Below are 13,428 nucleotides of genomic sequence, written 5' to 3'. Positions count from 1 at the left end.
CAGCATAAAGACAATGGTGCAGATAGTGTTAACAGAACAGCTACATTAATTGACTAAATATAAATATCCTGGAAATAAACCACAATTTTTGTTATATTATTTTGTCTTTTTCTAAAATTTCTAATCCACTGGTAGCCTCAGCCTCTCATCAACGTCCTTTGTCTTTTCTTCTATATCTGTACCCCAAGCACACACTTCCAGCTATGTCAGTCCCCTTTATACGAAAGGGAATGCCCTAAGTTGTCAACTGGTTAGCCTCTTAAGAACCAATATTGTCATGGCTGCTGAGTCAGAAATTGAAAAAAGGATGTACCGAATATGACCAAGGTGGTGTTCTACTCAAACTGAGGAGGATCAGAGCAGAGGAGTTGTGTGCAGGATTTTCCCTACTACCTTTTAATTTCTCAGTCTGAAGCTTTCTAATGAGGTCTTCAAGTGCTGGAATACCTTTGAACAATTCCATTAGTTTTTACACACAGCCAGCACCTTGGAACTTTTTTTTCCATCAAGTCAGCAATCTTAATTCTGTTATATTCATCTTCCAATTTTTTAGTCAATTTTAAGTCATGGGCCAGTAAAGATTAATTATGTGAAATTCATAACCATCAATGGCCTCTAATCCTACCAGTAGAACAATTTTCTTGTATTCATTCACCATATCTCAAATTATAGCACAACCTACAAGAGAAAAATGACAAACAGTGTTACACATGTTACGGACAATTTAATAGACTGAACGTGCCTGCATGAATGAGTGGGCTATGTGAAAGTGCTGTTCTTGGATGTGTATGAGAAAGAGGGACTAAATTGCCAAATGTGTCACTGTGGAAAATAGATGAAGGACTGCTGCACTAGGGAATGCAAACCAGTTCTTCCCCTTTCATGATGATGTCTGAGTTGCCTCATGGTGGGTGTGGTGGAATCATGTCTGGAAACAGGCAATTCTTGCAGTGTTTAGGGTATGGGTGTGTACTGTCAAAGTCTCTGGTTCCTCTTCCCATCCTTTATTGGGGGGGTGCAGCCTATCCTCCAGTGTCTGCAAGTTAGTTGTAGATGCTTCACATACTCACTATGACTAAGGTGGTCTGTGTGCAAAATGGGCTGTAGCCTTGAATCTTATACAGATCCCCTCCTGCCATAGCACTACAGTTCCATACTGGAGTACTGACCCTTGTCCACTTGGCTCTTCCCTGATCAGCTCTCATTAGCACCCTCTCTCCCTGAGTCTTTAACCTTGTTCTCTGTCTTCTGCGTCCATGTCACTGTCATTTTCCTGGACTTCTATTTGCTTCCTAGTGCAGAGTTGCAGCACTTATTTTTTAACCTCTTTTTTTTTTTTTTTTTGGTGGCTGGCCAGTATGGGGATCCAGCCCTGTGATCTTCATGTTATAAGGCTGCACTCTAACCAACTGAGCTAACTGGCCAGGCTTTAGTGCCCGGTGAATTGGACAAGAACTTTATTTGCAAGAATGGCTTTTATAAGCTTTTTAGGAAAATATAAATAGAATAAATATGTAGCTTCGGAAATGGGATTCTTCATTCTATATTAAAGATTTCTGAACTTAAGACATGATACTTACTTATATCCTTAACATTTTCAAAATTAGCACTGGTGACCAAGAAAAAAAAGAACAAACGACACAGGATTCTGACAAATGATGAATTACTATATGATCCTGAAAAAGATAACAGAGATCAGGCCTGGGTTGATGCACAGAGAATGGGGTAAGAACTTAAATTTAACATTTAGAATCTTTAGGAAAAAATGATTTAAAGATGATTTTCACCACATTCACATTTTGAATGTATGTGTATATGTATATACACACACACAAAGAACTTTGAGAAAAAAACTGCTGAATAGTTTATTTTGAAAATAACCAGCAAATTTCAGACAATTGATTTTTAAAAACTTGTTGAATCAAACTACTCTAGTCAGTTTCTCTATTCTAGAAACAAAACTGACTTTTTTCAAACAGACACAATTTTAAATTACTTTGAAATGAAGAGTTTATGTGGATGAAGAGTGGATGTTATGTTTAAGCACCTGAATTATTCTTTTAACTATTTACAAATTTGATTTTTAAAAATTGAGGTGAAATTCACATAACATAAAATTAATCTTTTTTTTTTTTTTTTTTTTTTTTGGTGGCTGGCCAGTATGGAGATCTGAACCCTTGACCTTGGTGTTATAACACTGTGTTGTAACCAATTGAACTAACTGGCCAGCCCTAAAGTTAACCATTTTAAAGTGAACAATTCAGTGGTATTTCATACCATCACAGTGTAGGGAAGCCACCACCTCTATCTAGTTTCAAATCGTTTTCATCATTCCAAGAGGAAACCCTTGTACCATCAAGTAGTTTCCCTTCCCCCACCCTGCCCCCCCAACCTGGTAATCACTGGATCTGTGTTCTATCTCTATAGACTTAACATATTCTGGATATTTCATGTAAACAGGATATACAACATGTGACCTTTTATATCTGGCTTCTTTCACTGAGCATAATGTTTTTGAGGTTCATCTATGTTGTAGCATGTATTAGTACTTCTTTCATTTTTATGACTGAATGATGTGTAATTGTATGTTTATAACACAATTTGTTTATCCACTCATCCATTGAGGGAAATTTGGGTTGTTTCCACTTTTGACTGCTGTGAATAGTGTTGCTGTGAACATCTGTTTCAGTCCCTGCTTTCATTTATTTTGGGTCTATACCTAGGAGTGGAATTGCTGGATCATATGCTAATTCTATATTTAACTTTTTTTTTTTTCCTTTTTGTCTTTTTTACTGACTGGTAACGGGATCGCAACCCTCGGTGTCGCGCCCGTACCGGGGACCGGAAACGGGATCGCAACCCTCGGTGTTGCGCCCGCACCGCGCTCAGCGCAATAGAAGGAGGAAACGCGGCACATAAGGACCGTCGTAGTAAAACTAAGGAATATTAACAAGAAAGTGGAAATTCTGAAAGCTTCCAGAAATACTGAGAAGAACACCTACAAATACTAAATAATCTGATTGGAACTGATTCTCAAATAGCCAACAGTCTGCAGATGGCCAAGAGGGTAATTTTTATATAGTACTGGTCCAAAATTTCATACTTGCAATTTCAAAGCTTAAGAAACTAAAAAATAATTTTTGAGTGTGCATGTGTGTGGGTGGGGTTGGGTACGAGTGGGAGTAAAGAGAGAAGGGCAGAAACAAAATATATTTGCAAACTATGAAGATTATGTGAAGTGATGTGTGGCTATTTAAAATCCCTTCTCTCATCTCACTTTCATGTGAATGGTTACATGGCTTGTTGCAAAAATGTTAATGTATTTGACTTTGGAGTGCTAATCTAACCTCCACTGAGGCTGTATGTAAAGTATATGCATTAAACAGCCTTTCTAAAGCACCCAAATAATGAATTATAAAATGTAACTTGTTTCAAAGGTTTCAGATGAAGAGCTAAGAAGTAGTACTCAAGCAGAAATATTTTTTAAACTAGAATTTTGTATCTGGCCAAATGTTATTTTGGCTTTTAAAAAATTATTCTGTTACTGACTGAGAGTGACATCAGCCAGATGGAAGACAAGGAGGTTCAAGACCCTCATTCTTCCATGAAAACGTCATATAAAGTACAATAGATTGATCAAAGTACCTTTGTCAGAACTCTAGAAACCAGTTAAGAAACTGTAACAACAAAGCAAATTTCAAACCAAGAAAAAGCTACTCTCAAAATGGTAGAACATTTCTAGGTGTTTTTGCTTCTCCTTGGCCCAGGCCCTCTCTGGTATGGTGTGGTATGATCAGGAGAAAACCATCTAATTCCTGGTTCCTCCCTTGAATAAAAGGAAGGGTGGTAGGACTGCTTAAAACATGCTGTTGTGTCTGAGGGGTACTTGAGGAAATAGTTTCTGTCTCCCATGACTTGGAGCATTAACGGGAATGGTGGCATAGTTTGGATGTCAAGTGTGATCTGCTTAAAGCAGGGTTTGAGGTTACTGCAGCCTGTGAGAACCGCATGGAGTCTGCTGCCCTGTGGGCACCAGGGGGCCAGAGATTATGAATAGAGGAATATAATAGAACATCTAAGGCTGTGAGAAGCAGAGTGAGACTGCTAGGGACATTAAGACATAAAATCAATGATATGTGAGGAAATTGTAAGAAAAGCATGCACACATACAAGCCACATGTCCAGAGAAGGGAAGACACATGTCCAGAGGTGGCCTGTGAGGGTCTTTAGACTTCATACTAAGCTGACTAGTAAAAGTCTTCCTCTGCATAAAGCCAGTCCATAAAGACTGGGAGAGATAGATGTTTTTTCAAATGTCCAAATTTAAACCAAAGTCACAATGTATACTATGAAAAATGTAAACATGGCCCTTTTTTAAAGAGCAAAATACATCTCAAGAAACCTAAAGAAACACAGGCCTCAGTCTTATTTGACAAGCACTTTGAAACAACTATCTTAAATATGCTCAATGGGCTGAAAGAGAACATAAATAGACAAATAAGCAAAATCAGAAAAATGATATATGGACAGAATGAGAATATCAACAGAAAACAGAAATTATAAAAAGAACCAACAGAAATTCTGTAGCTTAAAAATATATTAAGTAAATTTAAAAATTCACTAGAGAAGTTCCACAGCACACACAAACAGGCAGAAGAATCAGTGAGCTTAATAAAAGACAGGTCATATGAAATTATCAAGGCTGAGGAACAAAAATAAAAGAATATACAAAAGTGAATAGAACATAAGGGATGTACAAGATATCATCAAGTGGGCCAATATGTGCATTACGGGAGTTCAAAACGAAGATAAAAAAGAGAAAGGACAGAGAATATTTGAAGAAATAATGGCTGGAAGTCTCTCAAATTTGAGGAAAGACATAGCTATACAGATGCAAGATGCTTAATGATCTCCATGTAAGGTAAATTCAAGGAAAACCACACCATGACACATATTAGTAAACTACCAAAACTCAAAGACAAAAAAAAAATTTCTAAAAGCAGCTAGAGTGAAGTGGCTCATCATATATAGGAAATCTTCAGTGAGATTATCAGAAGATTTGTCACCAGAAACTTTGCCGGCCAGAAGGTAGCAAGACAATGTATAAAAATGCTGAATGGTAAAACAAAGCATTTCTGTTTTTGTTGAAAAGATTAGGAACTAGACGAGGATGCTCATTTTTTTTCACTGCTATTCGAGATAGCACTGGAAGTCCAACCTTGAACAATTAGGCAAGAAAAATATATAAATGACATCCAAATAATAAAANCGGGGCCTTGGTGTTATCAGCACCACACTCTCCCGAGTGAGCCACGGGCCGGCCCTCAAGAAATTTTTTGATGTCCTGTTTAATTTCTTATTTGACCCATTGGTCTTTCAGAAGCATTTTATTTAATTTCCATGTATTTGTATGGTTTCCAAAGTCTCGCTTGTTATTGATTTCTAGTTTTAATCCGTTGTGGTCTGAAAAGATTCTTGAAATTATTTCAGTTTTTAAAAATTTGTTGAGACTTGATTTGTGACTTAACATGTAGTTTATCCTGGAGAATGTTCCATGTGCTGATGAGAAGAAAGTATATTCTGTAGTTGTTGGATGAAATTTTCTGTAGATGTCTGCCAAATCCAACTGGTCTAAAGTGTAGTTTCAATCCTGTGTTTCTCTGTTGATTTGCTGCCTACATGATCTGTTCAGTGTTGAGAGGGTTGTGAGGTCCCCAACTATTGTATTAGGTCTATCTCTCTCTTTAGGTCTAATAGTGTTTGTTTTATATATCTTGGTGGTCCAATGTTGGGTGTATATACATTTATGAATGTTATATCCTCTTGCTAGATAGATCCCTTTATCATAATTTAATGACCATCTTTGTCTCTTTTTATAGTTTTTGGCTTATAATCTATTTTATCTGATATAAGAATAGCTGATCTGTCTCGTTTTTGGTTTCCATTTGTGTGGTACATCTTTTCCAACCCATCACTGTTAGTCTGTGTGAGTTTTTACAGGTGAGGTGAGTTTCTTGTAGGCAGCATATAGTTGGGCCTAGTTTTTTAATCTATTCAGAGTTTGTCTTTTGAGTGGGGAATTCAATTCATTTACATTTAGAGTTGTTATTGAAAGGTACTGTCTTCTGGCATTATATTGATTCTCATATGGTTCTTTTAAATATCTTTTGTTCCTTTCTTTTCCTTTTATAGTTTGTCTTCAGTGGTTGTTGGTTTTTTGAGGTGGTGAGATATAGTTTCTTTTTCTTCCTTGGTTACCTATCTGCTCTACCAGTGTGTATTAGTTAGTCCTTTCCTGTTGCTTATAACAAAGTACGTGAAACTGGGTAATTTATAAAGAAGACGAAATTTATTGCTTACAGTTTCTGAGGCTGGGAAGTCTGAAATCCAGGGAACATGTCTGATGAGAGCCTTGCTGGTGGCTACAGTGATGGCAGAGTATCACATTGAGAAAATCTCCTCATTTACCCTCCTTTTAAAGCCCCCCAAACCATGCCCATGACCACCCTTTTCAGTCCATTCACTACTGTATGGCCCTGCAATCTAATCACCTCTTCAAGGCCCCACCTTTCAATTACCATAATAGGATTTCCCACCCTCAACAGTTACAGTGGGGATTAAGCCCTCAGTGAGGTTGGGGGTGCATCTAATCTACAGTACAGTGGGTTTTGTTCTTTTTTGTGCATTCATGGTGGTGATTATCAGTTTTTTTTAACTCCAGATGCAGGACTCCTTTGAGGATTTCTTGTAGGGCTGGTTGTGTGGTGGTGAACTCCTGCAGTTTTTGTTTGTCTGGGAAATGTACTATTTCTCCTTCATTTCTGAAGGATAGCCTTGCTGGTGTAGTTTTTTTGCTGGCAGTTTTTTTCTTCTAGTACTTTGAATATATCATCCTATTCTCTTCTGGCCTGTAAAATTTTTGTTGAGAAATCTGCTGTTAGTCTGATGGTGGCTTCATTATAGGTGACTTGATGCTTTTGTCTTGCTGTTTTTAGGTTTCTCTCTTTATCTCTGACTTTTGCCAGTTCAACTACAGTGTGTCTCAGAGAGAACCTTTTTGGATTGGATCTGTTTGGGGATCTTAGAGCCTCTTAGATCTGAAATTCTGTCTCTATTCCAATACCTGGGAAGTTTTCTGCTATTATTTCATTGAACAGGTTTTCAGTGCCTTTCCTTTGTTCTCCCCTTCTGGAATACCCATGATTTGGATGTTTGTGTGCTTAAGGTTGTCTGATAGCTCTTGTAGATTTTTTTCATTTTTTTTTTCCTTTTTGTCTTTTTTACTGACCGGTAATGGGATCGCAACCCTCGGTGTTGCACCCGCACCGCGCTCAGCCAGTGAGCTGGAACCAGTCTCCACATGGGATCCGAATCCTCGGCGGGAGCGCTGCCGCGCTCCCAAGCGGCGCACTCTCCAGTGCGCCACTGGGCCGGCCCGAGATTTTTTTCATTTTTAAAAATCCTTTTTTTTTGGATCCACCTGAGTTGTTTCAAAAAGATTGTCTTTGGGATCAGAAATTCTTTCTTCTGCGTGCTGCTTAAGCTCTTCGTTGTATTTTTTATTTTATTGAATGAATCCTTCAGTTCCAGGAGTTCTCCTACATTCTATTCTATTCTATTATTTACTTATTTATTTATATTTTATTTTATTTTATTTATTATTATTATTATTTTTTGGCTGGGTGGTGCAGGGAACTAAACCCCAGGTGTTATAAGGCCATGCTCTAACTGAGTCTTCTGGCCAGCCCTGCTACAAGCTATTTTAAGGTATCAGTTTGTAAATTTCCTTCTTCATATCCTGGATAGTCTTTCTCAGTTCTTTGTGTCATATATCTGAGTCTTCTTGTATCTCATTGAGTTTCCTTGAGATTGTTGATCGAAATTCCTTTTGAGTCATTTGAAAGGTTTCCTGCTGTTTGGGGGTCTGGTGTTTGAGAATTGTTGTATTCCTTTGGTGGTGTCATATTTTCTTGTTTTTTCATATTTCTAATATCCCTACGTTGATGTCTGGTCATCTGGTGGAGGAGTTGCTTCTTCTGTTATCCTGCCATGGCTTTTGAGGAGAGAGACTCCCTTCTGTATTTTATATTGACTGTTGGGTAGGGTGTTTTAGTTTTGGTTCCAGGTAGACACAGTAGTGTGGTCTCTGTGTGGTTAGTTCAACCATATTCAACATTGTAGTTGTGTCTTAGTGCCTCCGTTCCCTAGGTGCTGGGACACCTTGTAGTTGGTTGTCAAAGTGAGTGACACTGTGTTGGGTTGTTGAGAATGTAGGCAAGATCTAGCATTCTTGAGAGAAGAGCCTGGGTGCCCTGTTGCTCCTTGGCCAAGGTGGGTGACCCTGGGCAGATTTGCTGGCACCCTGGCTAGTATTCCATGACCCCGATAGGTGCATTGGGGTGTACCAAAGCTCCTCAGCTTGAATGGGTGACCCTGGGTGGGGTTTCTCTTTCTGCTTTCCTGCAGGTAGAAGCTTCTCCTGGGACCTTGCTTCTCCCTCTTTCCTCCTGCCTAGTAAAACACAGGAACACCTGGGTCTGGGTGAGGCGGAACTGTTGACACCTGGGATAGGTGTTGGTGGGGAATGGGATGGACTGCTGTTTGGGGAGAAGGATGATCATGGTGGCAGTGCTCTGGGGCCAGGTGGTCATGATGGAGACAGCTGCAAGGTTGTGCTTTCCTCTACAGTTCCACATCTGGACTGCCAAGGGCAGAGCTGCTGAGCCACTTCTCAAGAAGTGGGTGAGGCCACTAGGCGGGGCTGCAGTGAAGTGGTCTGTTCAGCTTCCTCTGGGCAGTGTGCAGGGCCAATAGGCAGTCCTGCAGTGAAGGGCCTGGTGCAGCCACTTCTGGGACTGTTGGCTAGGCTGGTGGGTGGAACTCTTCAGGTTGGAGCCACCTGGCCACTTCTCTGGGAGGGGTGGATGCATTTTATTCCACAGGCCTGAGGGCATATTTGTTAGGGTAGAGACCCATGACCTGTTTTTCAGATTTGGGGGCTCAGGTGCACACAAATCAGTCAGCTGGTGGGGTTGCAGGTAGGGGGAGGATTTGGAGGTGGTCTGCCTGAGGAGGGTCTGCCTGTCTGATTTCTGGCGGGGGATGTGGTGGGTGTGTCAATTCAGCAGGACTAGAGTTGACTTGCCACACTGTAGAACAGAGTCACAGTGGCTGTGATCCCAGGCTTCAGGCTGCCAAGGTCAGGGCATTATTGCCTCTCCTGTGAATGTGTTGGATGGAGGGCAGAGCCTTAAGGCTGAGAAAGCACCATGACTACTGGTCCCAGGGCAGGGCGTGCTACTGCAAGATGGCACCTTCCCACATAGGCTTGGGTCCTGAAGGTGGGGGGTGGGGAGTGCACAGTTTGTGCCAGTGTTCTAGAGTGTTGCAGTGTGTATTTTCTAGGATGTTCCCCACACTTGGCTCTGGGCTTGTCGTGCTAAAGGATCTGTAGGCCTCTCTGGTGAGGATGGGGGTGGATGTGGGTACATTGCCTGCCTTTTCACCACAAGGGAAAATTCTTCCTGTGCCAGTCCCAGTGACAGCTGAGGCTGTGTGCCTGTCTCTCCTCTCTGTGCTACCATATTGGGTGTTTGTGTTCCACAGCGATCTCACCTGTCTCCTGCTTCACTCTCCCGCTGATGCTCCTGTCAGTATTCAGCTGTCTATTCATTGTTCTGGTCCTTTTCTATGGGAGGAATGTGCCCTGGGCACCTCTAGTCTGCCATCTTGCCTCACCTTCCCTTGTTCTTGTTTTTATTGAGCACTTCCTTACTTTCTGGCACTACAAGATGCTTCAGGTTCATCCTGTATGCCATATCCTAGAACCAGCGATTTCTCTGAGAAGTACTTTTTTTGGAGAGTGACATTAGAAACCAAGATCTGGCTTTTGTGTGTGTCTCTACTCCCTACATCTTGTTCTTTTTTTGTTCTAGTTATCATTATTTTGGACTGCAGAGGCCACGTCAACAACAGCCTGTTCCAAACAGCGATGCTGTCTTGAATTGTCCTGCCTGCATGACCACACTGTGTCTTGATTGCCAAAGGTAATGGATGAAGGGTAAACACACATGCACAGAGAACCCATCACTAATCTTTACACAAATAAGTTTGGTTATACGTAGTTCTATCAAAAGTAGCTTTTCTAATAAAGCACTTGTCAGTGCTAATAATGATTCAGTGAAACTGTGTATACATGCATATTTTGTGAAATGACATAATCTCTTAAAGGAAAAATCATTTCTCAGTACTTCCTAACACTAGATGTGTGGATTTTTTTTGTTCTACTGCACCAAGCAGTTCTCCAATTCTCTGCAGACACCAGTTGGTTGTCCTACAATTTATTTTAATTCTGATTACATGGAATTAGTGTAGACCCCACAGGTTAAGCTCAGTTTCAGAGGCCATTTGCAAGTAGTATGTTCCCACATTACCTACACTTCAATCCAACGTGGCTGCAAATTGAATGTTACCATGTTATAAAGGATACAAATGAACAGCCAGGTGAAGAGGTACTTAGGGCAAGGTTTCGAAGGGTTTAGAGTGGAGGAAATTCTGTCCCTGTGGAGTTTTTGGGTGTGACATGTGGATCTGTTCACCAACCTGGAAGCTCTCTGAAATCCTTCCTTTAGGGTTTCTATGGAGGTTCCGTTACGTAGGCATGATTGGTTAAATCACTAGCCACTGGTGATTAACTCAATCTCCAGCTCCTCTCCTCTCCTCTGAGGCTGGGGATGTGGTGGGGTGGGATTTGAAAGTTCTAACCCTCTAATAAATGCCTTGGTCTTTTTGGTGACTAGTCCTCATCCTGAAGATGTCTAGGGACTGCAACCACCAGTCATATCATTAGCATACAAAAAGACAGTCTTGGAGATTCCTGGGGTCTTAGATGCTCTTGTGTTAGGAACCTGGGACTAAGACCAAAAGTTATCTTTATAACGAAAGGTGCTCCTGTCACTCAGGAAATCACAATTGTTTTAGGAGCTTGTGTCAGGAACTGGGAATAGATACCCAATGTATATTTCTTATTATGTCACATCTCTCAAATACACTGTTTTTTTTTTTTATTGTGGTAAAATGTACATAACATAAACTTTGTTATTTTAACTATTTTTAAGTGTACAATTCAGTGGCATTAAGTACATTAACAGTGTTGTGCAACCATACCACTATTCATTTCCAGAACATTTTCATCATTCCAAATAGAAACTCTGTACCCAGCCTTTGTACTTATATTGCTTCTCTTCCAATTAAACCATAAAACAAGGTTCCTGTACTCAAAAGAAGTTGCTTCATGATCTAACAGTGGAAGTTGGCCTTGGTGAAAATTGTGTTCCATATTAATGCAGGGTTCTAGTACAATGGAGTAAACGTGAAATTTTTTAATTGGAAATTTTAAAGTTTGGGGAAATTAAGACTTCTAAGAGTATTCTTTAAGAAACAGTTCAGAAAAATGATTTGTTCTGATGCACAAGAAATATAGAGAAGGGGAAAAACATATGAACATATGATCAGCGATTCTTATAGATGTGAGACATGCAATCATGTAAACACATACATGCACAGGAAACTAAAACTAGTTATGATTGAATATATTTTTGAAAGGTTGGATTATAGTTTTACTTGGAGAAGTGCCAGTTTGCACATTCTTAATTCCTGGTGGTGGTGAAGGTGGAAATTAACATTTGGAACAAAACAGTTCAAGTTCACCATTTTTAGCCAGATAGGTATTTCTGTTGCATGAGGTTTAAGGGTAGAAAAAGAACAACTTACTAAGTGGGAAAAGAAGTAGGAAAAGATTACGTAATAAGGAGAACAAAGGAAGCATGATCTATTCATTAGACTGGTGGAGTATAGCCAAGAATGGACATTATAAAGTCAGAAACCTTTAAGCTTTTTTATTTGTTTGTTTGTTTTTGGCAGCTGGCTGGTACAGGGATCCAAACCCTTGACTTTGATGTTACAAGGCTGCGCTCTAACCAATGGAACTAACTGGCCAGTCCCCTTTAAGCTTTTAAACTTGTAGCTTTTACTGAAATGGTGACTGGAATGGCACCACCTGTGATGAGAGGAGGGCAGAGTGTCAGGCTGCAATGTGAAAACACATAGTCAAAGATTATTTAAACATTTCTTGTCCAGTCTCCAACAACTTGTCTTGTCTTTTGAATTTGAAGAGCAAATCTTTTTTCTGAGATAAAAGTTACATAAAATCAGTAGAAAAGAGGATACATTCCTTCTTTATATTATTATCTATTAAAAAAATTTCTTCCTATTCCAAAAACAACTCTTTAAAATTGCTTTTTTCCCATATCTTTACTTTGGTTGGTATTTCAGTAAGTAGTTTTTGGTGTTTTAAAATTTTATCTAAATGGATAACTGTTAAAAAAGAGCATAAATCCAAATTTTTTATTTCATTTTCCTGTTAGGCATGAATCATACAAAACTCAATATAGAGCAATGTTTGTGATGAATTGTTCTGTCAACAAAGAGGAGGTTCTAAGATACAAAACCTCAGAGAACAGGAAGAAAAGGCGGGGCCATAAGAAGATGAAGTCTAACCGTGAAGATGCTGCAGAGCAGGCAGAGACAGAAGTGGAAGAAATCTATCATCCAGTCATGTGCACTGAATGTTCCACTGAAGTGGCAGTCTTTGACAAGGATGAAGTCTTTCATTTTTTCAATGTTTTAGCAAGCCATTCCTAAACAGCGCAGCTGGCATTTAATTGCTCAATACTGTATATAAGATCAATATGGACAGTTATTTTCCTCCTACCTATTCATATCATTAAGCGACTTGAGTTATTATTTGAGGAAGCAGTATTTTATCTTTATGAAAGAGAGTGATTATCAGCCTTTATCTCTTCCCCCGTCTTTGTTTTTCCTTTAATTTTCCTCAATATTGATGGGACTGATCATTCCCTTTTTGATGGACGTTTAGAAACTGTGGGGATTTTTATTTATTAAAGCTATTTAGAATTAAAATGTTCTGGAGTTATAAGTAATCTTTGTTTCTGAGTGTTATTTTTATTTTTTATTTTGGATGTACCCTTGGTGTGATTCAACTAGAAACTTTCTGACTTCTGTCTGTATTGTTTTTGCTAAGAAGCATCTTTATTTTCCCCCACTCCCCACCCCACAGGAGGGAGTGGCGGTATTTAGTAACTGTTATAATTGCATGGAGTTGCTATTGTTGGATGTCTTCAGTAATGTAGGTCTTTCTCTAAAAAGATTTGCACTAAACAGTTCTGGTGGCCTCAGTTGCATTCTCTCCGTTTGAAAATTCAATTCTAAACTTAATGAATGGACATTTTCTTTCCTTCCTCCCTTTCTTCCCTTCCTCTCTTCCTCTCTCCCTCTCTCCCTCTCTCCCTCCTTCCTTCCCTCCTTCCCTTCTTCTTTCCTTCCTTACTCCTCTCTTTCCTTCCTTCC

General features: G+C 39.6%; 1 protein-coding gene and 1 pseudogene across 1 annotated transcript; one reads left to right on the top strand and one right to left on the bottom strand.

The window, feature by feature from the left end:
* Positions 1-658, bottom strand: part of LOC103603447 — a 9,400-nt pseudogene extending 8,742 nt beyond the window's left edge.
* Positions 659-1,603: 945 nt separating this feature from the next.
* LOC103603446 (E2F-associated phosphoprotein-like) lies at positions 1,604-13,001 on the top strand (the record flags this gene model as incomplete). Its single annotated transcript, XM_008587962.1, has 3 exons — positions 1,604-1,725; positions 9,936-10,046; positions 12,426-13,001. Coding segments are annotated over 3 exons (510 nt in total), but the record flags the coding sequence as incomplete, so codon positions are not given.
* Between the last annotated feature and the right edge of the window lie 427 nt (positions 13,002-13,428).

This window comes from Galeopterus variegatus, unplaced genomic scaffold, assembly GCF_000696425.1.
Source record: "Galeopterus variegatus unplaced genomic scaffold, G_variegatus-3.0.2 Scaffold4606, whole genome shotgun sequence".
Taxonomy (NCBI): Eukaryota; Metazoa; Chordata; class Mammalia; order Dermoptera; family Cynocephalidae; genus Galeopterus; species Galeopterus variegatus.
The sequence above is the reverse complement of the archived record's forward strand: the minus strand, read 5'-3'. Positions and strand labels throughout refer to the sequence as shown.